Source organism: Eublepharis macularius, chromosome 1 (genome assembly GCF_028583425.1).
Source record: "Eublepharis macularius isolate TG4126 chromosome 1, MPM_Emac_v1.0, whole genome shotgun sequence".
Classification (NCBI taxonomy): domain Eukaryota; kingdom Metazoa; phylum Chordata; class Lepidosauria; order Squamata; family Eublepharidae; genus Eublepharis; species Eublepharis macularius.
Window position 1 is genome coordinate 225,093,214 of NC_072790.1, and position 25,226 is coordinate 225,118,439.

General features: G+C 50.1%; 2 protein-coding genes across 2 annotated transcripts in view; one reads left to right on the top strand and one right to left on the bottom strand.

Annotated features, from left to right (window-relative positions):
* Positions 1–13,381, bottom strand: part of IFT172 (intraflagellar transport 172) — a 29,465-nt gene extending 16,084 nt beyond the window's left edge. The window contains exons 1-22 of the mRNA XM_054989469.1: positions 13,278–13,381; positions 12,321–12,464; positions 11,492–11,604; positions 9,710–9,749; positions 9,204–9,269; positions 8,937–9,016; positions 8,549–8,636; positions 7,135–7,349; positions 6,926–7,049; positions 6,639–6,734; positions 5,441–5,602; positions 4,411–4,464; positions 3,967–4,070; positions 3,782–3,867; positions 3,584–3,696; positions 3,309–3,476; positions 2,904–3,040; positions 2,566–2,673; positions 2,290–2,374; positions 1,887–1,979; positions 1,705–1,782; positions 1,320–1,568 (exon numbers count right to left, since the gene is read on the bottom strand). Of these exons, the coding sequence (XP_054845444.1) occupies positions 1,320–1,568; positions 1,705–1,782; positions 1,887–1,979; positions 2,290–2,374; positions 2,566–2,673; positions 2,904–3,040; positions 3,309–3,476; positions 3,584–3,696; positions 3,782–3,867; positions 3,967–4,070; positions 4,411–4,464; positions 5,441–5,602; positions 6,639–6,734; positions 6,926–7,049; positions 7,135–7,349; positions 8,549–8,636; positions 8,937–9,016; positions 9,204–9,269; positions 9,710–9,749; positions 11,492–11,604; positions 12,321–12,464; positions 13,278–13,316 (2,442 nt within the window). The 5' untranslated portion in view covers positions 13,317–13,381. The remainder of the gene's footprint in view (positions 1–1,319; positions 1,569–1,704; positions 1,783–1,886; positions 1,980–2,289; positions 2,375–2,565; positions 2,674–2,903; positions 3,041–3,308; positions 3,477–3,583; positions 3,697–3,781; positions 3,868–3,966; positions 4,071–4,410; positions 4,465–5,440; positions 5,603–6,638; positions 6,735–6,925; positions 7,050–7,134; positions 7,350–8,548; positions 8,637–8,936; positions 9,017–9,203; positions 9,270–9,709; positions 9,750–11,491; positions 11,605–12,320; positions 12,465–13,277) is intronic.
* Positions 13,382–13,603: 222 nt separating this feature from the next.
* On the top strand, positions 13,604–22,301 carry LOC129338780 (low density lipoprotein receptor adapter protein 1-like). Its single transcript, XM_054993269.1, has 9 exons — positions 13,604–13,700; positions 18,475–18,617; positions 19,074–19,186; positions 20,153–20,267; positions 20,449–20,521; positions 20,927–21,021; positions 21,164–21,225; positions 21,575–21,606; positions 21,739–22,301. The coding sequence occupies exons 1-9, from the start codon at positions 13,604–13,606 to the stop codon at positions 21,843–21,845; spliced, it is 837 nt and encodes a 278-aa protein (XP_054849244.1). The 3' UTR covers positions 21,846–22,301.
* Positions 22,302–25,226: the final 2,925 nt, after the last annotated feature.

A 25,226-nucleotide genomic window follows, 5' to 3' on the forward strand; every position in this document is an offset into this window, starting at 1 on the left:
GGGAGGAGTTTTTGATAGAGGAGGGCTCCTTAACCCCAGTGACTGAGAACTGATACTTTGGGGACCCTGCTATTTCCACAGGGTTTGTTTGTGTTTTATTGTTTGATTTTGAAGATTCTTGTATTTGTGTAGCATTTGATCTTTTTAAAACCTATCAATTTTCTTTTGAACAGAAGTGGAATAACAGAAGAAATGAGAATGGAAAATCAGATCCCCAATTTTGTCTTAGCTAAAGGTTTTCAGCCTCTTGTAAGGATGTGTGTTTGGATATTTCCAGTCTGCATATATACCCAAAAAATAACTTGCCGATATATTCGGGTATCTGGAGAGGTATAGGGGTCCCAAATATTTCCAGAAATATTTGAGAGTATCCAGGGCTGGCATTTTAATGATCCCAAACTTCCCCTCGCCTTTTAAGAGGTTTCCCAGGCAATGAGAGGGAGGGGGGATGAAGGCAGATCATATGTCTGTCTACCCAATCACAATGATTCTCTCATAGCCCGCTGCCTTCTGACCATAGGAAAGAGGATAAAAAGCAGGCCTGGGTGCAGCTTGACTCCATTTCAGGGTGAGATTTTTTGTAGGGGCATCATGCCGCTGCTGCTGCTCTGGTCTGTCTGAACCTTGGATTTACTCTGCTGCCTGCCTGGGAAGGCCTGCTCCATGCTCTGTGCCCAGACTGGTTTGATTTAAAATAATATTTCAAGTTTCTCTGTGTTTTATATTTTTGCTAGGGGGGATTGGAGTTGGAGAGGAGCCTTTGGGGCTTCTTCCACCCACATTCTTTTTAAAGATAGGTTTCCCTTGGTTTTGTTTTGCACTGTTTCTAAAAAAGTTTTGAAGGAAGTACGAGAAATATTGAATCCTTTTCAACAACTGCACGCTCCTAGTCTCTTGAAAAAGAACTCCAAGGAGAGGCTACTGAGACTCCATTTTCTTTCTGTGTTTGGTATTTTCTGCTCCCCACCTGACTCTCATCACCAACCTGTTCTGCATTAGCCAGAAATGACATAAACTCTGGATATGCTGGCAATTTGGCAATCCTATTAAATTGCAAACAGAGAACTCAGAAGTCCCGTGACTGCTAGCTGCAGTTCCCAGGAAAACGGAGCTGAAATGGGTAATGGAGGCTAACACCAATGAAGCTGAAAGGGAGGCCTGATGCCAGAACCAGGGGGCACCCCCATCTATGTGAGCCCCCCCCCAGATAACAACTGTGGCAACGCAGATGATGAGGTTGACATTGCCCTGTAGTTCCTTCTGGTGCATTGCTCCCCAACCCCTGGCACTTCCAGTTCCATCTCTATCAGAAGCCTCACCTGCTCAAAGAGCTCCCCCCGGATAAGAGCTGAGGCAATGCGGTTGACAAGGTCGGTGTTGCCCAGCAATTCGTCTCGGCCCATGACCAACCGTGCCGCTTTTGCTGGTAGCCCCGCCTTCAAGTAGAGGCCAACAGATGCCTGCAGATCCCCTTGGCTTTCCTGTACCTCTGCGGCCCGCTCTTCCTGCTGTGTTTGCAGCAGCCAGTCGTAATATCCTCGGCGCAGTTTCTCCAGGGAAGGATGGCCCTAGGAAAGGGGAAGAAAGCCACACAGTGGATACAGCTAGAATGATCCGCCACCCTTGCAAGCTCTGGGACAAAGAGTCAGTCTCCACCAATGGAGCCTGACCAGGCAAACCCTCCTACTCCCAGCCCCATCTTACTTTTGCCTCGGCCACAGCGATGCATTCGTCCCACATGTGCAGTTCTTGGTACATCTCCATGGCTTCCTCCACGGCATTCTAAATGACGGTAAACAGTATTGGGGTGGGGAGAGACTCAGGGGTATCAGCAACATACACGGTGGGATTGGTTGGCCGTGAGGGAACTCAGTGCCCAGTCTCACCTGCTCAAGTAAGATCATCTCCGCCAGCTTGTAGTTCTTCTCCAGCATGGCCAGGCGGACCCGTACCTGGTAATAATCTGTACCGTCCCCTCCCTAAAAGGAAATGGGACAGACTCCAGTGAGACAGGGAGTAGCCAGGGGCTCCCTGCTTGTGGAAGCGTGAAGCAGAATAATGGATGCCTTCCTCCCTATCTGACCTGTTACAAGAGCAGGGCTCTCAATGGCTACAAAGTAGTTGCCACCCTGAGTAGAACAGCTGCTCAGACAGACTGTGGTCCAAAGCCCGAGGAAGAATGTGGATGCAGCTGCGGCTCCCTTCCTGGTATCATTAGAGGAGGGGAAGGAGATCTACATGCAAGGGAACAAATAGAAGAGGGCAGACACAGGCCTTCGCCCCACTCACGTATTCTTTGGCCACCTGGTCTGCAATCTCATTGGTCTCATGGAGGAACTGGGCCTTGGACACGTGCCCAAGAGCAGCAAAACACCTGTGGAGAGAGCAGGAATGGCTGAGGCACCACAGGCCAGCTTGCTCACAAGCAGAGGCAGTTATTAGAGGTCTGAAATACATGTGACATTAAGAGCTCGCCATCAGATTTAATAAAGCTCAATCTTTTGGGGTACAAAGGGACATTAGATGTCTCGTCGGACTAGTCAAACCCACCCTCCCCAAACATACCTTTCTGCAATGTGCAGCTGCTTGGCCTCCAGTGCCAGCCGGCTCAGCGTCTTCCACATAGCCTCTGTCTCTGTGGACATATTCTGTGTCTCTAGGAAGGCAACGGCCCTGGCAGAAAAAGCAAAAGAAGATGGAGATCATGACCCCTCACAAGGCAGGGTACAGGACTGAAGGGGAGGTTCCTATAAAGCTTTGGCCTGTCTGAAAGAGAAGGACTCTGTGGGATTTCCTCAGGGCCTCACTTGCAGGAACTGATAAAGATCTGCAAGATGGTTGGTGGTTCCTTCCTCAGCCTCCCACTGAGGAACACGTGCTTGTCCTACTTCTTCCTCCCTTACCTGTGGTAATCACCATCATCAATTGCTGTACCAAACTCTATTAGCCCTTCATCCAGGATGTAAGACACGGTGTTCACCCCCTCGGTCACAATCACCTCAGTCTTTCCACTATTTCTTTCTAGGTCCACAACGTCACCCTGCCAGAAGCCAAAACCTTTAATTTAGTTTTGTCCTTCACCCACCATGCAAGTACGGGAGGGCCTAGGATGACTCAGCCCTCAAGACCTGTGAACCCCACCTGGATTTCCCGTCTACTGGCTGAGGGATGCCTAGCTTCTTCGCCAAACTCCCCTTAATCAGCCAGGGGGGTAAGACACTAATGTGGCACCAAGCTGAAGTCCAGGCACTTGACATAGGTAGCCTAGTGGCAGCCACAAAAACCTCCACTAGACGGAAGATTCTTACCTTCACAGGGAACATGGTCACCCGCTCTGGGGTGTCAATGTTATACCATATGCAGAGGCTGTTTCGGTTCTGGGCCACCACCACGTCACTCCCTGGGACCCACTGCACATAAGAGCAGTAGCTCAGGATGGTGGTCTTGGTGGCACGCTCAATGTCGTACAGCTGTAGCTGGAGGCAGGAGGAAAGAATGATGGGAGTGCTTGAGAAGGGGAGGCATGCCCTTCCTGCCTCCCTCATGCCCGTATCTCACCCCTGCCTCTTCCCCTGGGCCTTACCCTCATCTTCTTGTCCCGGAACAGCAACTTTTGACCCGTCTCATTCAGCTCCAGCCAGTCAATCTTGCTGTCATGGCTGATGGTGCCGATATTATAGCCACCTACAAGGTCAACTGGGGAAGGCAAAGAAAAGCCATGTGGCTCAGGAGCTAAGATGGAGGGGTGAGGGGTAGAAGTGAAGGAAGGGGCCTCACCCACCAGCTGCTATCGTCTTAATGTCAACCAGATAGGCCAGCCGCTTGTTCTCATCTGTACCCCGCTGCCTCCTTTCATTGATGCGGACACTGGGACGAAGAAGAGATAAAAATTAGGGTAGGACAAGGTCCCAGCTACCTTTCTCCCTGCGGAGGGTCCAATAAGAGAAAAAGGACTTTTTTGCTCACCTGATGAGATGGGGGTTCATAAACTCTGTGCGCTCAGAGCCCAGGATCTTGTTGCTGCCGTATTCCACCAGAGTTAATTCTCCTGCATTGAAGATCATGCAGACCTACAGCAAGGGGACAGACTGAGAAGGTGTTGCTGCTTGGATTGCAGCAGCCATGGGGGAGGGGGCAGGGGGAAGAGAGAGAGAGGCAGGGAGTCTGCTTTCGATGCCCAAGGCTTTCTATATTTCTGCTGCACTGCACCAAGGGCCTCGTGGTGCAGACACATCCCTCTGGCCCTCACTGCCTGACACTGTTGCTTTCCTGGCAGAAAGGATGCTAATAAATAAAAGCCCCTTCTGTTCCCAGAGGCAAAGTTGGGCAAGATGAAGAGGACTGCTGTTCCACATACTGCAGCAGGCTGGACACACATTCCCAGGGCTGCTCCTTCTGAGCCCAACTTACATTTTCATTGTCAAAGAAAAACTTCTCATTCCCGCCAGACCCTTGCCAGGCCACCTGCAAAAAAATTAAAAATGGGTAGGACACATGAGCTTAAACGCAGCCGCTCCAAGCTTGCTGTACTCCCAGTTTGCTTAGTGACAGAATACCCTGTGGCACAGCCAGGCAATCTTCTCACACTGCACAGTTTGGTGCTTCCCATTCACATGCTGCTCAAACACATTCTGGAGATCTGTATTGTACACAATTCCCCAAACTGAGCACTGCACCTCCACAAAGCAAGCGGCTGGCTGGTCATCTAGCAGGTAGCCACTTTTAGAAGGGGCTGTGCTATTCTTACAGAAGGTGCGTGGTTTAAATCGCTGGAACTTCCATGTAAAAGGGGAGCACAGCAGGACAAAACCTATGCTGGCACCTTGGGGCGCAGCTGCTAGTCAGAGCAGAGGAACTCAGTAGCTTCCTTCATGTGATCTGTATGTTTGGGCTGAGCCCCACAAAACTGTGCCCAACACAATCCAATCTTCCCAATCCTGGAATCAGAAACAGTTCCATAGGAAAGAATCTAAGACTGTTCTGGGCAACACTGAACTGTGATAGGCTGAGAGGGAGAGGTATGAGCATCCCCTCCCACTTGGAAAGCCTGGGGGCCACAGTGTGAATGAACACATCGGCTGATCAGAACAGGCAAATTGAGGGAAGGGCTGAAGAAGAGCAGAACCAGAGAGAACGGACTCCCAGCAGAGCCTCTGGAGGTTCTGAAGTGCAGCTAAAGAAAGGCTGCCTCTTCTGCAGCAGTTCAGTGTGGGAGGCCTGGGAAGAGAGAGGCAGGAACCCCTGGGCGAGTGCCAAGGGGAAAGAACACTATCAGAAGGATGCATCATACAGAGAGCTTCTGCACAGATCTAGGACTTGGGATGGCTACTGTGGTCTGGTCACACTGTGCTCACAGATCTGAACCTTGGCACACACAGGCACTGCCTTACAACCCTGTGTGCCGCATCAGCCAGCTGCACCCTGTGCTGTTTTGCAGTACCTCGCTAAGCTTGTTGGTAGTGAGGTCCCCCAGAATCAGGGTGTCCGAGGTGTGGGCTACAACGTAGCGGTCCTTCCCCAAGATTTTCACCTCATCGATTTCATAGCCATACTGGGATTTCAAGACCACTCGTACTCCCGTGGACAGATTCTTCACAATGACCTGGGAGATGTTTGAAGAGAGTACATCACTGCTGGTCGCTGCCAGGCTATAAGCGTAAGCATGCTTCCCCCCATCCACCCCAAATGGCGCACAGATGGTGACTTGCAGGAGAAGCCTGTTTAGCAATTTGGGCAGGAAGATCTTACCAGCCTTTTACAGCCCTGCCTGACCCACAGGCCCTGAACCAAGCTTGATTACAAAACAGGAAGGGTCCTAAATGCTCTCAAACTGGGCTAGTTTACTAAAGGACTGTCAGCTTCCTTAAAAGTTTGCCCAATAACTAAGGTCCTCATCAGAAGCCCTTCTCCAGGAGGTGAAGGAGGTGACCACTAAGGGAAGGCCCTTCTCTGCCGTGGTGCCATCCCCATAAACTTCCTCCAGATGCCAAATTTGATGCCAGGTTAAAAAAAATTTCGTCCACGCAGTTGCTGTTGACTTTTTAGGTTTCTTTTTCACATAAGAATTCAATTGCTACATCTGTTGCTATCTGTTTACCTAACAGCTACTCAACAACTCTCTCATCTACAGACATTTTATTCTGCTAATTTCTGTGATTCGTTGTATGTTGCTGTTCTTCTCTAATGTTTTTGTAATTGGCGTTACACATGAACAGAGCCTGAGAAAGTGAGGGAAATCCCATTCTGCCCTTTGGATTCCCCTCCTTCAGGAGGGTCCTCTTCCCCCACCCTTGGAATTTTCTGCAAATCTGGGTTCACAGAAAGCTCAAACCCAGTCCTGGGCAGCTCCCTCTTGGGGAGCCTGCTTGTTCTTGCCAATAGCTAGCTGTTGCTATATGATTGCTTACTGTTTTTGCTTTATGATTGCTTACTCCACAATATCTTTTGCAATGTCCCACTCTATTTCATTTTTTTTTTCATTTCTTCATCAAGGACACTGTGCTTTGAAGAAGCCTCAGGAAGGTCCTCATGTCCCAGGCAAACTTCCCTCCCCGCTCCATCTACAGTCATCACTGCCCTTGGCTGCAATCAGGTGCTCTGAAGGCCCCAGCCATTCTTGCACCCCAAATCATACCTACCTGGCTGGGTCCCACGTATGTCATCTCAAACTTGTTCTTGTAAATAGTTCTGCGAAGACAACAGTCAAACTGCTCCACCCCACCACAGAGGGTGCCCTGTGGGAGCAAGGAAAGCGCAAGAAGGCATCAGGCCAGACCTCCCATCTCTTCAGCAGCTCCTGTCCAGCCTTCAAGCTGCCAGCCTGCTCCTTGGTCACATGAATGGAATGGAAGGTCTTGGAAGGGGGCGGGACACAAACCAGGCACAATCAAGACACAAAACGGGGCCGTGTAAATGTCATACACACCGCACAGAGCCGTGAGCCATCCCGTTTCCACGCCAAGGCTGTGATTGTGTACAGGTGAGGGATCTCCTTGGGTTTGGCTTCCTCCCAGGCACTCCGACGGGGACTCCAGTTCAGCACCCTGAGCCTGCAGGAACAGACGGGGGCAGTGAATAGCCAAGGGGGAAAGCGGGGGGCAGGATTACTCGAAAGAGCAACCACCAGAACCACACCTGTCAAAGCTGCCAATTACTACAGATTGTCCCCCAGGGCTGGCAGCTGCTACCATGAACTCTTTTTCTGAAGAGTCCCGGCTGTAATCAAAGGTCTGGATCACATGGCCCTCCTTCCCATAGGCCACAATCTTCTTGTCACAGCCAGCAACCACGATGCTGTTGGATGCCCATGCCAAAGCATAAGGAGGACAGGGATGCTTCACCAACTTGCCCTGTGGAAAAAAACCCAGAGATGAGAATGGGGTGAGAGGCAGGGACCGAGCTGTACAGCAGCCTGCCAAGGTTGTGCCAAACGTCTCTCCAAATGAACATTTGCTCCACACAAGTCTCATGCTATGGAATAACTTCATTTTGGGCAAAAAGCAGCATTATGCTGTTGACCCTCTTGACTACACAAAACAGCCAGGAGATAGAACTGTTCCTGCTCCCAAAGGGGAGACCAAGGAACTACTCTGATCTCTGTTGGGAGCTACTCTGATCTCATACTGCAAGCAGATGAAATCTGTGTCAGGAAGGGCGTCAGAGGACTTTGTAAATGCCCAGTGGCAGACACAAAACAGTGCCAATTCCTCCCCCCCCCCCCCGCTGCCTGTGTCAGTAAGTATTTCCAAACAAGAGTTCTTCTCCCTCACAATAATGTTCTCTGGCATAGGATGCACAAGAAACACAAATTGCAAGCACAACGGGGAGCTTGCTTTCTGCTGGGAAGCATCCATGGTCCGATTTCATTTGGGGCTCCATGTAGGGATTTGTGGTTAAATGGCTGTAGGTGATGCCACAAACCAGAAAAGCTTGGAAGGACTCACATTCTTACTCTCTACCCAGTCCCCTTATTGACTGTGTGCCCTCTGGGTTTATTATAACCAGAGCAGTAACTGCCCCCTCTGTAATTAAAAAAAAATGCTACAAACTTGCTGTGGACTATGACTTCCTTCCCACTCTTAACTGTAGTGGAAAAAACCTAAATTGTTCTGTAGTATTGAAGCCATGCGCTTGAGATCAGCAGCAAACCGTTCAGGGGGCTTGCTATACTTGAGACACAACTTTTTTGCTGTGAATATAACTCCCCACCCCACCCCCCTGCCACCAGGCACAAACTTAAGCACATAAGGAACAGGCAGGACACTGTCATTTAGGTCAGGGAGCTGATAGGCTCCAGGTAAGAGGTGCTTCTCCAGAGCTCATGCACCACACACAACTGATGCATTTGCCAACAGAAAGAATCACTGTTCCCCAGAAACTCCATTTAGCATTAGGAAATTGTGACTCCCAGGAATGGAAGCAAACTTCATGCCAACATTTTCTAATGGCTACCCCTTTGGAAAGACCCAGAATGTCACAAACCCCCCGTTTTGTAGGTCTAACTTGGACTGGAGAGAGGAGATGCTTAGAAGAAAGAACCTGGCCATACCTGGGACTCCCCAGAGCCTTCATTGTCAAAGAAGTAGCGCACAATCTCTCCATCTGCATGGCCAGACAAGATTCCTTTCCCTGAGGGGCTGCAAAAGCATACAAGACATTATCAGAAGAGAGACCTAGAAGGTCTCATCTTCACAGCCTTCCAGCTGGGATGGGCTACTGGTAGATGGGGAGAAGAGGGGAGAGGAGTAAAAGAGTGGGCTACTATTGCTCAGTACCCTAGGAGTCTAGATTGGATAGGGTACAGCAAAAAAGACACGTTAAGACCAGTGTTACACTGCTAGAAAGTCGATGGGGTAAAAAACAGAGCTTGCCATTCCTGGGGTGGCCAAAGAGATGGTGGTAAACTGGGATTCTCTCCTCCCTTGTCTCACACTCACTTGGAGGCCAATGATACCACGTAGGAGCCTGTGGCGTAAATAGTGGATGACTTGCTGGACTTGGTGTTAGCTAGACGAACCTTTAGGAGACAAAAATCTGGTCAATTCGTCAGCTGTGAGGGCAGGAAAGAAGGCACTTCTGGTCCAAGGAGAGCCTTAGTGCACCAGCCAGGTAAGACAGACCACTTGGTGTAATAATTTAAGCGGGCTCTTCCCCAGCACCTGCCTCTGCACCAGAAGTGGACAGCCACTTCAGACCTTCCCTACCTTGCCCTCAACGAGCCCAAAGACAATGGTGTTCTCCTCTGGCCACAGCAAACAAGTCACAGCACTCTGTTGGAGAAGGGAAGAAGAACAGGCAGTCAGGCGCATGGTTTAATCTGACTGGGGGAGAGAAAGCTCCAAGATGTAGCCAGGTCTCTGACAGCGCTCAAAAACCATTGTTCTCTCTGAGGACTGGAGTCTTGTTGTGACCCTTATCCCCACATCCCCTCAAAAGGATACAACAGCCAGGGTGAGTGAGACTGCCCAACTCATGTTCTGTGACTTTGCTTTGCTCAGTGCCAAGTTTCCCCTTCCCTCCCATCTGAATATTGCAAACGCTCTTAGGAAGATTTTTTTTAAAAAACAGACATCCACCTGCCCTCTGCCAGAATGCTACCTCTTATTTATAGAGAAACATGAGGGCTAGCAGACAGCAGAATACTAGGTTCTAAGAGGATGCAGACATCACAGCAAAGCAAAAGCCATCAGCTCTTACAGGAAGGTCTTACCGTCTGAATGAATTTGTTGCAGATTACCTTCTTGTCACCCCTGCACAACAGGAAAAAAGACTACTGTCACCACAGGCCTCCAGGAGAGTTTCTATGGGGATTCCCACTGAATGATACAATACTGATCAAGATCAGCTTGTCCCTTCTCCCTGCCTACGGCAAGGGAGCTGTTATGGAGCAGCTGCTAACAGAAAAGCACCTATATGGGGCCTGACTGAACTACCCAGGCTACAAACTAGGTACAATATGGGAGATCTGTGACTAGGATCTCCTATGTGTGTTTAACTCATCAGCAACTCCATGGAACTGCCTTGAAGATTGTGGAAATTGCATGGGGTAAGAGGGGTATACTCAACTGTTTATCCCCAAGTTTTAGCCTTAATTTAATTCTCTCTCTCCTTGCTCCAAGTTGCTATTAGTTTCAGGGGACAAAGCATTGAGGAAGAAGCAAAACAAATATCTATCTTTTGGGGAGGGAAATGGCATGAAAGAAAAGGTTTCTTTTATTTTATTTTTTTATTTTTATTTATTTATTTATTTTTTTGTGCAAGCTCATGCTTTGTTTTGCTTTTAAGAATTGTTCAGTCCCACCTGCAGCCTGTTCTTTTGGCCCTCTTATAACAGCCAATGAAGAAAGTATCCAAAAAAGCACACAAGAAAATACTTATGTGAATACCAGATGGAGAGGCAAAAACAGAGGACGGCTCCTTCATAGCCCAGCAGACACGGGGAGGCCACCCAGAACAAGCAGGGTGAGGGGGACTTCTTGCTCAGGCTCTTCGTAAGGAGACAGAAGTCCATGCAGGCAAGCCAGCCCTGCTCCAACACCCGCACACCAGACCCACCCCCAAAGGGCTCATATTAGGAAGCCACTGGGGTTATTTATTTATTTTATAAGTTAGGGAATTTTTAATCTTTCATCCATTATGGGTGCTATTGAAGCAGGCCTGCATGCATTTGGGGGGAACATTCTCCCTTAGCTAAGCAGTCTCATAGTTAGAAAGTGAGGGTAACTTTACAAGAATGTGAACATATCTTATTTTCTTTTCCATTAATCAAAATATAGCCTTGGAAAAGCAGTCTGTAACAGCCAAACTGTAAGGGAAGGCACCAAACCTTTTGATATGTTTATATCAAGAAATATTTACTGTCTTGTCATCCAGACCCATTAGGTGTCATAATTGCTAAAGACAGCATTTCCAAAGAATTGTTTGTTTAAACCCTGTGTTAACCTTTGATCTTTTATTCTGTAAGCAATTAGCTGTAAAAAAAAGTATATATGACTCTCTGCTGTGACTATTTATATGCATATGTCGGAACATGGCAATGCATCTGGGTTTTGTTATAATAAAACTCATTATCTTTATGGATCACTGATTTTTGGTGTCTCAGTTAATGTGGGCAATGGTTGTTGGGAAAAGTAACCTGAATGCAGTACCTTTAGGAAATTTTTCCTTAACAGTTAAACATTCTGTCCCTCAGCTTGACTTCCCCATAGTTTGAGCTACCATATGGAGCTGCTAATTAGTAAGTTAAAAAAGGAAGGAGAAGAGATCTTGATCACTGATCTGCTACATCCCAACTTTGAGAACACAGAATGAACCACCTGCTCTCTCAAAAGACTGACGCTGCTACATGGAGAGAGAAGACCGAACCTACATGTCTTTTGGCTGTAGTTAGATCTAGATGGATGACAAGCCAGACAGCAGAGGCCTGCAGCTGGAACTCAGCCTGCCATTTGCTTCTGGAATGCTCTTACCTTCCCCATATAAAAGACCTTACCATTCCTCCCCGATCCTGTAGACAAAGATGATGTTGTCTGTTTGCCCAATAGCAATCTTGGTGGAATCTGGGGAGAACACCATGCCTTTCACTACATAGCTTTTCCTGCCATACTGGAAAGAGAAAGAGGAAGTGAGGATAAAAGCAGGAATACCGGCTCCACTCCGAAGTACGAACAAAGCCCAGAATAGACCCAGGCCCGAGAGACCAGAGCAGGAATTGACTAATTTGTTCACCACAGCAAGGACCCCTCCCTACTTGGGGTAGGAGGAAACTAAATATGACAGGAACAACGCGCCCCCCCCCACTTGTCTATGTAGTTGAACTGCCCGTTGAATATGCCTCCAAAGCTCAGGATAATAGCATCGACAAGAGCTCCCCCCTTGGAGAGGGAGGGACAGTCAGTGGTAATATTTTGGCCCAGAAGCAAGTAGAAATTATACCAAGGCCAGCCAAAGCATGTGGATCCTTGGCCAGGGTCTGTCCTTAGAAGGAGCAGCCTGTTTCCAAGCATGTTAGTGCAAAATTCTCCTTAGCTCAAATACCGGACCTAATGACTCTAGTGTGATTAAAGCCTTTCCAGTATCATTTAGTTGTATATACATTCGGATTGCGTTTATTACCACTGGGATATGTATTTTCCATACATCCACAAGTGCAAACTCTAATATCTGGCTCAAAATTCATTACTGGGAGAGACCCAGTCATCTCTCATGTTTTTAAGGGGCAGGCCCTTCACAGTCAAGGCTACTTTCTTTGTGAGCCCAAAGAGGAAACGAAGAACGCGCTCTCAAGATTTCTTCTCAGGCATGAAGAACATGGAGTCTACCTTAGGATCTGCAGGCTTTGTAGAGAACTTGTCCCTCCGCTCGCCATGTTCATCATATAGGAGAACCACCTTGTCCACAGTGCAGACAGCAAATTTGGTATTGTTTGGGGCCCAGGACATGCACGTGACCTTGGCTGCCCCCTCCTGGAAGAAAGCAGGATAATGACCACACATGACAGTGGCCCATCAACCCCCCCCTATTACCCAGTTAGCTGGATTTCACCTAGAACCGGGACATGACACCTGATGCTCATTTGACCCATCAGACAGTGTGGATTCATTCTCTCTTCTTTCTGAAAGGCTTTAGGTATTTTGTTTCTTTTGAGGGGAAGGGGCAGAATTCATTCTGAATGCTCACAAAACTTTTGAGGTCTAGTGTAACCCTTCCACACAATAAGCCTCTCTTCCTTTTTGGTGTTATACTCTAAATAACAGTATTATTCCTACTACTTGATGACTTTCCTACTTGAGTTCTTCCATCTTGGGTGGGACAGCAGCATATCAATGTGCTATAATAATAACACTGACTTTATTCACTGCCCTGAGCGGGGCACTAATCTGTCTAGAGTAGCGGTGCAGCAATTATTATTAACAGCACATCAATGATGATTATGTTTTGGACTGCTTCTTCCTCAAATCGTTCTTGTTTATTCTATTTATTTACACTTTTGTTTATTTGCACCGCAGGAGAGGGAGGCTGGAAACTCTGACCCCTCTCATCACCCATTATGTGTAACAACCGAACCCGTTTCAGTCCCTTACACAGAGAACCACACCTGAAAGTTTTATGGCGGGATTCACGCCAAGCCTCTCTTTGCCCCCAAGGCTTCCCTTTCATCCTCCCAACTCGAAAGCAGAGCTTGGTGGCCCCTCGCGCGCAGCCCCATTCGGACGCCGGTTTGACCCCGGCCGCTCGTGTGAACAGTTGCGTGCATTTCCCGCCTCGCCAGTTCCCACCTGCGGGGTCAGCAGAGTCCGGACGTGCTTCAGCTGCATGGCGCGACCCCGCTGCCCGGGTCCGGCGTCGCGTCCCCGCCCGTTACCCCGGTAACTGCCACCGGGCCCGAACCGCGGCTGATGACACTAGAGGTGACGCGAAGAAGAGCAAGCCAATCACCGGGAACAGGAGGGGCGGGGCTAGGAGAGGAGCATGCGCCTCAAGGAGGCGAGCCGACTGTAGAGCCAGACAAAGCCACGCCCTCCCAGACAAGTCCCGCCCACTCGGCCGAAACCCCGCCCCGGTCGCCTCGCCTCGCTTAGCCTCTCTTCCCTTCGTTTCCCCGATGGAGGCGCTGCGGGCGGCGGGACGGGCGGTGCTCAGGAGCCCCAGCCTGGCTCGGCACCGCCTGGGCGTCTCCCGCCTTCGTCGGCACCGGCACCGTGAGTAGGCGGGTGGAAGGAGACGGGGAGGCGACGACGGAGAGCCGATCCGCAGCCCCGTTCGGAGCGAGGCGGGTGGTCAGAGGGTGGAGCGGCAGCTGGAGCGGTTGCTGGGAGACGGGATGCGGAGCCGGCAGCATCCTCCCGAGCGCTCCCCACCGGCCTCTCTCCCGGGACTGTGTGGGCCCAGCGGAGAGGGTCTCCGTCCCCTCCTCGGCTTTGTTGCTCAGCTACCAGAGGAGGAGATGGGCGGGCGAAGTATTCAGACCAGGCTCTGTTGTGATTGCCTCCTGCATCAGTCTTGCCAGTAGTACACCTGTTGAGCCCCTCGCCATCACTACTGAGTCCTCTTGGCTGGGCAAACTGGAGAAGGGCCCAATCAAAAAGGGGCCCTGCAAGAGCTGGTGTCTTGGACAGGAGCATTTCCAAGAGAGGCAACAGCCTGCTCGAGTACTCGGTTCCTGATGGGTGTTCCTGCATCCACTCCTGTATCTCCCCCCCCCAACACACACACTTTAATATGGAGTCTAGGAAGGCAAACCCAAAGGGGCTGGGAATATTGAGTTGCCTCCTGCTGGGGGATGGCAGCACCGTCTCCTGAGAAGGCAGAAGGCAGCTTCATCTATGGGTAGGCTTTTTAAGGGGAACAAAGACCAAGGCAGAAATCACAGTACCTGTAAGGAACAGGTTACTCAAGGGGATTTTTTTGTGTTTCTCATTGTGATCTCATGTGTGGCATGTTAGACAGCAGGCTGGCTTAGCCTGGAATTGCAAGGGGGAAGTTGCTGTGTATAAGCACCATGCGCAGTGATGGTGTTATATGCATAACATTATTCATAATATTAATATGCTAGAAAACTGCTTCCCAGAACTTGGTTCCTAATGTAGGCAGGATCTCCCTTCTGTTTGCACTCTACCCCAAGGCAATATGAGCTTCACTGCGCATTGAGGCTGGGGCTGATTCTCTGAAAGTCTCCTGCATGAGGAACATCTGGCAATTGCCTGCCCCAGAAATCAGGGCTGTCCTCATTCTGGGCTATGAATATTTATGTCTTGTGAAGTATGTGAGGCGGGGGGGGGGGAAGAGCCCAGGTGAAGGGAAGCCAGCCTGACACAGATAAAGAGGACATTGTGATACATTCATGCCCCACATTCAGCAAGAGAGCATTCATGCGCAGTTGCTTACTTTTGGGAAGAACTGAAGGATAAGGTGGGAAGGAATTGCTGAGGAGTTAATGTCCCCTGATGGAAACAAAGCGTGTTTATCTGGAAAGCATGGGCAGAGTTTACTTAAACTTCACTGAGCAGACAGATACAGAAGATATTCTGTTTAAAGATTAAAGTAATGAGGAAAGCTGCAGCCACACAGCAAGGATTCTCTGTTATGAGCTTATTGCTGCTTCAAGTGCAGACGCATTCAGAGCACCAATGAACATGGATGTTCCATGCATTTTGCTTGACCATCTCCTGGCAGCTCCATCCCCCAGCCCCATGTCACCTAATGGCTTTTTGCAAGCATTTAAATCAGCACTGTCAATACTGCAGTGATATAGATTGTTTTGTAAAGCTGGCCAAATGTCCTCCAGTGGCCCAGTGGAGGAAGAGGCAGCTGTAACAGGCTGGTGGCAGTAAAAAGATGCTGATGTGGGTGAGAGTTTCAGAAATGCATACCTTCCTGTCCGGGCAGTGAGCTGATCTGTTTGGACTGCGATGTCTCTGGAAAGATTGTAGTAAGGCAGGTTTGGGAAACATGGGAGCAAAGCAAAGGAAAATCTGGAATGTGGGTGACTGGAGGGCAATGTCTTGTGGGTGCTTGGAAAAATGCCACTCTGGTTTGGAGCTCTAGCAACAGCTACAAGCATGCTGCTGAAGAAGTGAAGGATAAACATATATTAGTTCTACTCTATTACTTTCTATGATATATTAGTAATTGCCAACAGTTTCTAAAATACTCTTTGAGTCACAGAGAGGTATCACTCTTCTGTCCCACAGTAAATGAATTTAGCAGATCCCAACTGCCCCAGAATGCAGCTGATCATTCATGTAAGCAGCTCTTGCCAACATTTTTACCTTAAGGCTAGAGCAGTACATATCCAGACTGGCTCCCATGAACCACAACACACTCTGCCTATAGTTTATAGGGCAAGGGCAGGCAAGAAGGGGTGGGTTTTGCCAGAGTATCAAAATTATTTATTTGATACATGTATATATTGCCTTTGTGCTATTGCATTCAGGGCCATTCACAATGTAAAACCATACCCACAATATGATACGGACAATGCAAAAGGAAAAGGGGACTGAAAGGAATGGAAGTTCAGGCGCTAGCTCTTTAAAAAAAATATATGCAACAGTTCTGTAATGACCAGACAGAATGATGGCTGCAGGAGTTGGCTCAGAGAGGGCATGGAGCCCAATGGCTCTTGGAACTAGGTGGGCTGATGGGGGGCTTCGCTTGAAATGAAACACAGGGGGATGATGGAAGTGTGGGAGCTTTCCTGTACTCCTCAGGCAGGCCCTTCAGTGAAGTGGATTAAGATGAAGGCTAGGTTGGCCTGGCTTGGTTACACCCCTGCTTTTTGGGTGCAACAGATGCTACAGGATTGAACAATATGGCCAGGCACGTCTCCCTTTAGCACACATGCCAAGGGTTGCCTACTGTGGATCCAGGGGGCTGAGCTGTAGGCAGAGGCACCATCGTGGGGTGTGGCTGTGTTGTGCTCTCTGCCCCCTTTCTGAATCAGCTGTCGTGAGGTCGAACCTTCTTTGGCCAGGGAGAAGCAGCTGGCACCTGGTTGCCTGTCCTGAACCCAAGGCGGGGCTTGGAGAGCTGTCCCCATATTCAGCCTTTGAACCTCGGCTACATACAGAATGACAAGAATAACCTGGAGCTATCTTAACTCCAAGCAGGTGTAGAGGTGCTATCCATTTTCCTATGAAACAAGGAGGAGACCCTGACTGAGAGAGTTAAATGGATCTGAGAGTTCTTTGACGATATACTGCAGGTTGACGGCTTCACTCGTCAGACCAAGACCTACTTAGGCTCAAACTAGATGAAACATTTCAGTTCAAGTCAGGCTGGGTCACACAGTGCTCCCCAGTGGAGCAAATAATACCCCCCCGAACTGTTTTAGATCAGGAAAAGCCTCCCCCCCATGCCATGGTCCCCATCCACATCAGGCCACAGCACACTTGGGAACTTTGTTTCCCACAGATCATGTTTGGCTTTGAGACGATCGTGTACCAAAATGTCTCCTCTAGTCTGACCCTGAACATGCCATCGTGCAGGCAGGTTGGGTATGTATCTGCCTGCTTCAGAGTCTTTTCAGTGGTGACACCCATATGGTGAAATAGCCTTTCTGCACAGGTCAGGAAGACCCTACGTTATTAACATTTCAAAAGTAATATAAGGACAAATGGTTTTGATAGGCCTTCCAGTCAATAAAGGTATTCTGGTCAACCAAAGTTGTTTTGATTCTATTTATGTGAAGATTTTAATTGTTTATTTTATTCTGGAGTATTTTGTAAAAAAAAAAAATTGTAAACTACCTGGAGTCCTTTTTTAGGAGACAAGCGGGCTAAAAGCAGGGGGGGGGTTTCTGAGAAAAGCGGTGGTGGAACTCTCAAGCGGCAAACCACTTTGGGATTCATATACTTAAATGCTTCAGTATGCTCCTTAAAGATTTGGGAATCTTTATGGAGCACACCAAAGCTCAAAGCAGCACTTTTCTGCTGCTGAAAAAAGCTGCCGGCTTTGAAAGCAGCAACACTTTCCTTGTGGCAAGAAAAGTGTTGCTGCTTTCAAATGCCCCTCTACTTTTTTCAGCTGAGGGGAGGAGGGGGGGTCTCTCCTCTCTCTCCCCTCAGCTGAAAAAGCTGCCAGAATTTAAAAACTGATTTTTTCAGCTGATGGGCACAGACTCCCCCTCCTGTCAGCTGAAAAAAGCTGCCAGCTTTGAAAGTAGCAACACTTGAGCTGCGCAGCGAGGAAACAGGATCGGCGGGGGGGGCCAGGTCACCAGACATGTGATTACGTTCAAGAGGTGCCAGAACTCCGTTCTACTGTGTTCCCCCTGAAAAAAAGCCCTGGCTAAAAGTATCTTAATTAAATAAGAATTGAGAGATTATACATCTCCCCTAGGATGCTTACAGTGCGTTCCTAAACAGAATTATTCCAGTGTACGCCCACTGATTAGACTCTAGTCTAAGCCCATTGAAATCAATGGGCTTACACTGGAGTAACTCTTCTTAGGATTGCACTGATAGATACTAGGCTCTGGTCTGGCTAAACTTAGTTTTGACTATGTTCTACTGGATGGAACTGGATGAGAGAATGGTTCAGTGAGTTACAATTAACTTGTTTTATTTCTTTGAGATGAAGTTACAATCAACATTGGCTGGATTCAGGTCTCTGGGCAGCGTTGTAAAAATCTACGTATCATTTAGAGACCCAGTGCTGGAGAGAGATTAGAGAGTCAGACGAGGATCTTAGAAACTCAAGTTTGAACTCTGGTGTGCCATGGAAGCTTGCTGGGTGACCTCAGACCAGTCACCCTCTCTCAGCTTAACTTGCCTCATAGTTTTTGTCAAGATAGAGGCAGAAGGAGGGGACAATTATGTCCTACAGGCCCGGAAAATCCACAACAACCAATTATGTCCTAGGCAGCTTAGCATTTCTGTTGGAGAGAAAAACCGAGTATAAATATGTCAATATTGTACAAATATCCCATATGTTATTCCTTGTGCCCCACTTCTCCTGGTGAACCTTCCGTTGCAGAACTCCCAGAGACCTGGGCTGACATGCGCGAGCCCCTTTTGGAAGGCATGGGTTTTGCCCTCAAGTACCTGGGCATGACACTGGTGGAGAAGCCTAAAGGGGAAGACATGGCGACTGCAGCTATCCACCGGATTATTGCCATGGTAAGAGACACCCTTCTTTGGTGGTTTGTGGCTGCTTAGAAGAGAGGCTTGTGGAAGGAGGCACCATTGGGTGTGTCTGGGGGTGGGTGGGGTTGAACCACCACAGCACTAAAGCGGGCCTTAATCTCTTCTAGGACTGCCTTCCCCTTTGCCTGTCTGCCCTTCTCTCCTCTGGTGACATCTGGCTGGTCTTCTCTGCTATTCATAGCCCTGCTTTATAGGGAGAACAAGAGTAGAGGGTGATTGTGACTAGGGAGGCTGAAGACTCAGCCTTCTCCGGGAACTGTGGGGATGAAATCAGCCTGGATCCAGAGCTTGTTGAGAACGGGGATCAGGCTCTACACCCACCCCACCTTACTCTGTTGACGCAGTGCTGAAGCTGGTTGCTAGAATCACTGGTGAAGGAACATGTGGCTGAGCACAGGCCACCAATCTCTCTGCTCTTCTTCCTGTCAGGCTCGAGTGGGACCCAAGAAATTCCAGAAGGTGATTCTGACTGTCTCGCCTCGGGGCCTTTCGCTGCAGGATGCTGAGACCAAAGAGACCATTGAAAATGTGTCCATCTACAGGTGTGGTGCTAAAGAGGGCATCCCCTTAAGGGAAATTCCTGCGGATGGGGTGGGCAGGCAATGGCCCAGGGAGCCAGAGAGAGATGAGGAGCCACCTGTCAGTCACCCTGGTTCTCCTTGTATTGAAAGCCTTGAAGTACCACTGGCCAGTGGCAGAGGCATCATGGTCTTGAGCAAGGTCGTATTTGTGCAACGACCCCCAAATTATGGTTCATAAAAAAACTCAAAACTTGATATGAAGGGAAGGGCCCAGAACACATGAGCCTCCCTTCCAGTGGAGAAATGTAAGAGAGCCTACGTGGGGCTCTGCAACAGGTCCTTGCCCACGCTTCCTACCTGATGATTCCAGGGGAGCAGTTGTGTTAGTCTGCTGTAGCAACATTACACAAGAGCCTAGCTAGCAGCACCTTCACGATAAAGTTTATCCCAGCAGAAGTTTTTGTGAATCAGAGGTGCATTTGATGAAATGGAAAAGCTGCTGGTGTAGTCTTGGTTAATCTTTAAGGTGCTACTGGACTCATGTTTGATCTGACCTGCTCGTTTTTTTTAAAAGGTGGTGTGTGTTTTCTCCCTGCATGCAGAATGGCTGATCTCTGATCCCCCCGCAGTGCCCCAGATCTTCTGTTGAGAGAAGATCAACAGATCAACCAGTGGTTTAGACTGAGGTGGCAAATGTAGACTTCTCATTGAGTCTTCTGGGCAGTGACCTTGCTGCCACCACCTTCTGCTGGGAGGAGAGGGAAGATGCATGCTGGCTAGCTCCTGTTCTCTTGGCTGTGGGTGGTGTGTGACTGGTCATTTTTGCACTTGGACTCTTGCATATGTTACAAATCTCCCCCATCCTGGTTCTATCACTGCAGCCCACAAGCCCTTCTTGCTTTTTAGTGTGGGCTGACAATTTGCCCTGCTTGCGCAAACATGCTCACAGGAGGCATTGTGAGACCTCTTCCTGACCTCTCCCCCTAGGATTTCCTATTGTACCACAGACAAGCTGCAGAACAAAGTTTTTGCCTACGTGGCACAGAACCCGCAGAATGGGGCACTCGAGTGCCATGCTTTTCTGTCACCCAAGAAGAAAATCGTAAGTTCTGATCTGGCCTGCATTCCCCTGTGTGATGGGGGCTTGGGGGGCCATATATAAATCTGTTGTTGTTGTTGGCTGCTGCTTGCCCTTTTGCTTCTGCCTGCCCCCTCTTCTATCCCAGGACCTTTCCAGGTCGGCTGCCTTATCAGTCACCTGTATCTTCTGTCCCCACATCTAGGCCCAAGCCGTGACACTGACTGTGGCACAGGCCTTCCAGGTAGCCCTGGATCTTTGGGAGGCTGCACAGTCAGGTAGGAACCCATCTTGTCATTTGGGGGGGGGGCTCCTCCCTTCATGAGGCTGAGCCCTGATGCCACTTCAGCGGCTCCTCTAATCTTCCCTCGTGTCCTGTCCTTCTCTCCTGTCTCATTCTCCCTGGCTTGTCTTTTCCCAGTAGGCCAAGTAAAGCCCAGAAGTGGGGGCTTGATTTTAGCTCCCTGATCTCAAACAGCCAGAAAGGCTTCCAGTTATTCAAGAAGGAGGGGAGGGCACTCCTGATATGCTCAGAGGCATTTCCTTCTTTATTAGGCAGGAGTTGACAAGGAGATGGGGGTAGCAGGGTGAACCCGCCCCTAGCTTAGCCTGTGACTCTCTCTCAAGCACTGAGCTCTTTTGCAAGCCTTGAGCCCTTTGTTTCTTCCCTGATCTCGTTTCAGGCTCCAGGCAGGAACTCCCACTGACTACGCTGTGCCCCATGGAAAGCACTGGCAGGTCACCTGTGGGCAGCCCCCCCTTTAAGACAAACTTTGAGGTACAGGATTCGGCCTGCTCTCCTCTCCCCATACTTTGTATGCAACTCAGTTGCTCTGTGGTGGCAGTAAGGCACTTTCTGAGGCCTTAGGGAGGAGGGTTGGGGCTTTACCTGCAGCCATGTGCTTTTTCTGTGGCACTAGGAGGACGAGGAGGAGGAAGAGGAGGAGGAAGAAGAAGGAGATCTCCCTGAATCCTTTTCTGGGTAGGTGAGAGGCCAGGACACTCTGCCACGCAAGCTTGCTGGGTGACCAGTCACACTCTCACAGCATAACCCCCGTCACAGTGTGGCTGTTGTGGGAAGAAAAAAGAGGAGGGGAGAATGACATTGGGAGAGGCTTTAGGTGCCCATTGAGAAGAAAAGTGAGAGATAAGTATCTAAATAAAAAAAGCAGCTGCCTCCCTGTTTGGCAGTTGGCTGGGGTGGTGCTCAGTTGTGGCTGCAGGATTGTGGCGTGAATGAAAGGCCACCCGGCACCTTGGCATCCTTGTTGGAGGTGGGGTGGGCGCCCCTCTGTTGCTGCTCTGATATGTCTCTTTTTCTCTGCACCAAGCTGCATGGAGGAAGGCGGCCGTTCCACAACAGGTAAAAAGCTGTTTGGTTCTCCTGGCTTGATCTCCCCATTTTCTATCCCTTGGCATGCTCCCCCCCCATTTCACCCCCTGCCATCTCTCTCACTGTTCTCAATGCCTCTGTTCCTATCTCTGTCTCTTTTAGATGTGGGGCATCCTTTTGGGAGCCCCCCAGTCACACAGTTCCAGTTGGAGGCAACTGAGGGAAGCGGGCACCCCAACAGCCATCTGTCTCAAGGGACGCTGTTCTAAGTTCGGCTCGGACTCTGCTATCCTTGCCATCTCCAGCACCACTCGTATGTAGCACACGAAGGACCAGCCAATCTTCCTCAGTCCTCCAGGTGCAGCTCCCTGATGGGTTGGCATTGGCTTACTTTCCCTAAGCCTCAGGCCAGGACGTGTCAGTAGCCTTCAGGTCACCCGCAGAGGTTCTGTGGCTTGGCCTGAATCACCTGAAGTGGGACTGCACCAAGCTTTGCCTGCGGCAAAAGGTGTTCCAGGATTCCTCTGGGAGTATCCGATAATGGTGCTGGGTCTTATTCGAAGGCCCCCCATCCGTGCAGGCCAAGGGGTGCATCCTGACTCTAGCGAGGCATGCTGCCCTGCAGGGAGATCAGTCCTGATCCCCTTTCCCCTGCTTTCTGGAGGGAGCTGTATATCGTGGGGTACAGAGGAAGTCTGGCCTCTGCCGCTTGCTTTTCACATGGTCCGGTGGGAAGGCAGCAACCCCTCCCCCGTCCCCCCATCTCTCATCACTGCCAAACCGCAGCTTTGTAGTAAAAGATGTTAGTTTTTAAATGTCCTTTTCTAAAGGGAAATAAACTATTTGTACTGTTGTACTTTGGCTCCCTTCCTTGCAGTACCCTCAGTCCAGATTGGTCGATGAGGGTAGGTGTCAATATACCCAAGTCCAGCTCTTAAGGTCTGTGTTGCAGAGGGACTGGCTGATGTGGCTTCTCTCTTCTTCCCAGGCTGGGGTGTTCCTCCTCCCTGCCTGGCACAAAACCGTCTCTCCTCTCCCACTGTTTTACTTCTGCTAGAGCAGTGCCGGCAGCATGAGGTTCTCCTAATGGGAAGATGCTGGCCTGCTGCAGTGGAACATAGTCTTGACGCCTTGAGAGAGGAGGGGCATGCTGGGGAGCAGTGCCAAGAACAGATTGTTCCGAGGAGGAAGGGGACTAAAAATCCAGGCCTGGCCACGTGGGGAAGGGTGGCACACTCAGGTGGTCAGGGAAAGGGCAGACATGTCCACAGACCCTCCCCCCTTCATTTCTTCCACATTTGGCATAAGTTGCTAGGGAAAGCAATCTGGAGCATCCTCCTGAACTAGCCATGGGTCTGGGGAAATGAGGAAGAAGGGGAGAATTCCAAGGAGGGTCGGCTTTGCGTCCTTTGAAGGTCCCCAGGAGCTGAGGGCAGTGCGGGGCTTGCCTTCTGGTCCAGCAGGAGAGGGGAAATGGCAGACTGGGCCCTGGGGCACCTCCCTTTAAGGTGGGACTTTGAGGAGAGGGCTCCAGCTCAATGGTGGAGTGCAGAGTTGGCGAGAAGAAGGTAGCCAGCCTTAGGAAGGGCCTGTTCTCTGCATGTGGTCCTGGAGAGCAGCCACCAGTCAGAATAAACAATGAACTAGGTGGCCTAATGGCCGACTTGATAAAAGGCCTGAAGGACTCCGCCTAGCCCTGCTTACTGGAGTGCCAGGCTGGGCCTGAAGCACAAGGCCACTTCCGCAAGGGAGGGTAGGGGTGGGGTCTCTGCTCTGCAGGGCTGAGTAGCCCCAGTACTGCTGTCAGATCATTGAAACGGGCACAGAGTGGAGTGTCCATCTGCATTCTGTAGGGATGGTCATGGGAGGGTTTCTGGTGTTTTGCTAACAGGATCTAACTCTGAATTGGCAATTTTGAGAGGAGAGGCACCTAAAGTGGGGGGAACCTCTTCAAGGGCCTGAGGCAGGCAGCCTGGCAAGGAGAGTAGAGAAAGAGACGTGTGTGTGGCTCCCAACTGCTTCAAAAGGTTAGCCAGGAGGACAAGCCTCTTCCTTTTCCAAAAGCAACAAATCCCAGCAAACCAGCTCCAGCGATCAGGTATGTAATACACGCAACATGATGCAACATTCCTCCTGCCTGATAAGGAGGCTCCAGACGGTGGGAGAGCAGAGCACAGGCAGTGGTGTTGCCTTTGCCGGAAGAGTCTTTTATTGAAAAGGACCTCACTGAGCAACAGCGGTCCCATCCGCTCTCATCCCCTGCCCGTGCCCGTGCCCTCCAGAAGGCAAGGGAGAGCTTGGGCCCAATGTCTCCCTCGCTTGCCCTGTGCACGTCTGCACGCTCCTCCCACTCTCCTCCTCCAATGGTGCTTATCCCTCCCACCTCACCATGCAACACTCTGAGCTGTGGCCCTGGGCTGGAAGAGCTGGATTACTGGAAGACGGTGGATGCTGGTGCGTGCCTGGGGTGGGGTGGGGGGTGGCCCAGCAGCCTCCTGGCTCCAGCTGGCAGTATGCGGGAGAGCGAAGGAGAGCATGGGCGGGTGGGTTGATTCTCCTGCTGTCTTTTGGCAGGGCTGAGAGCTTGTGGGGCTAGGGAATGCTGATTGGTGAACCCTTGGGGTGCAACCTGGGCTGTTGCACTGCTGTAAGGGGACGCTCCAGATGTTGCTGCCCCTGGCTGATGGGAGAGGGTGGAACGGGTCTTCTGAATTCTGGCCCAGGAGGAGGCAGAGTGGCAGAGGGCCTCGATGCAGGTTGGGCTTGAGGCAGAGGGTCTGGCTAGGGCGCTCGTCGTTCTGAGCTGGGGTCTGAATCTTACTGGGGCCAGGAAATGCCACCAGCCACAGCCCTTGGCACAAAAAGCTCAATGGGAGCCTTTTCATTTTTTGTACACAGGAAGGTGGCAGCATCTTGCAATCCTGGTGAGCTCTTGCTACTGGGGAGGGGAAGGAGGAAAGCGCTGCCCCTGGTGTGCCTATGCTTGTACCGGATCTCACCTGCCTGGGCAAATGGATCTTTTCTTCCTATTCTGTTGGACCTGGAAATGAGCGGAACCTCCCCCACCCCCCGCCCAAAGTTACTGGATCTAGCTCCTCAGAGCATTTGCAGGGCAAGGCCTCAGATTTAACTAGCCCAGATAGCTGGCTTGGGGTGTGGGGTGTGGCTCAATGGAAGAGCATCTGCTTTGCATACAGAAAGTCCCAGGTTCGAGCCCCAGCATCTCCAGTTAAAAGGATCAGGTATTAGGTGATGTTAAAGACCGCAACCTGAGAGAGCTGCTGCCAGACCGAGCAGACTATACTGACTTTGACTCTATATGGCAGTTTCACGTGTTCAGAGCTTCAGTCTGTTTTCCTTAGCTTCTCCAGTGGAAGTAGCTGCCTGCCAGCCATGTTACAGCCCCTCTCAACTACCCTAACCACTCCATTCCTTGCATCCTGCACCGGCCCCATCAAGTTGCTACATCGAAAAAAGCCCTAACAGAAGTCATTTGCTTTTTTGCCAGCTGCACAGCTTCTTTCTTTGGGTTGCCGAACCGAACTTCACAACTTGTGGGTCTGAGTCCAGCGGTGAGGGGAGGTGATGCCTTCAGCTTCCATCAGACAACGGGGAAGAGGGAGAATGGCTGCAGCCTGCAGTGCTGGCCT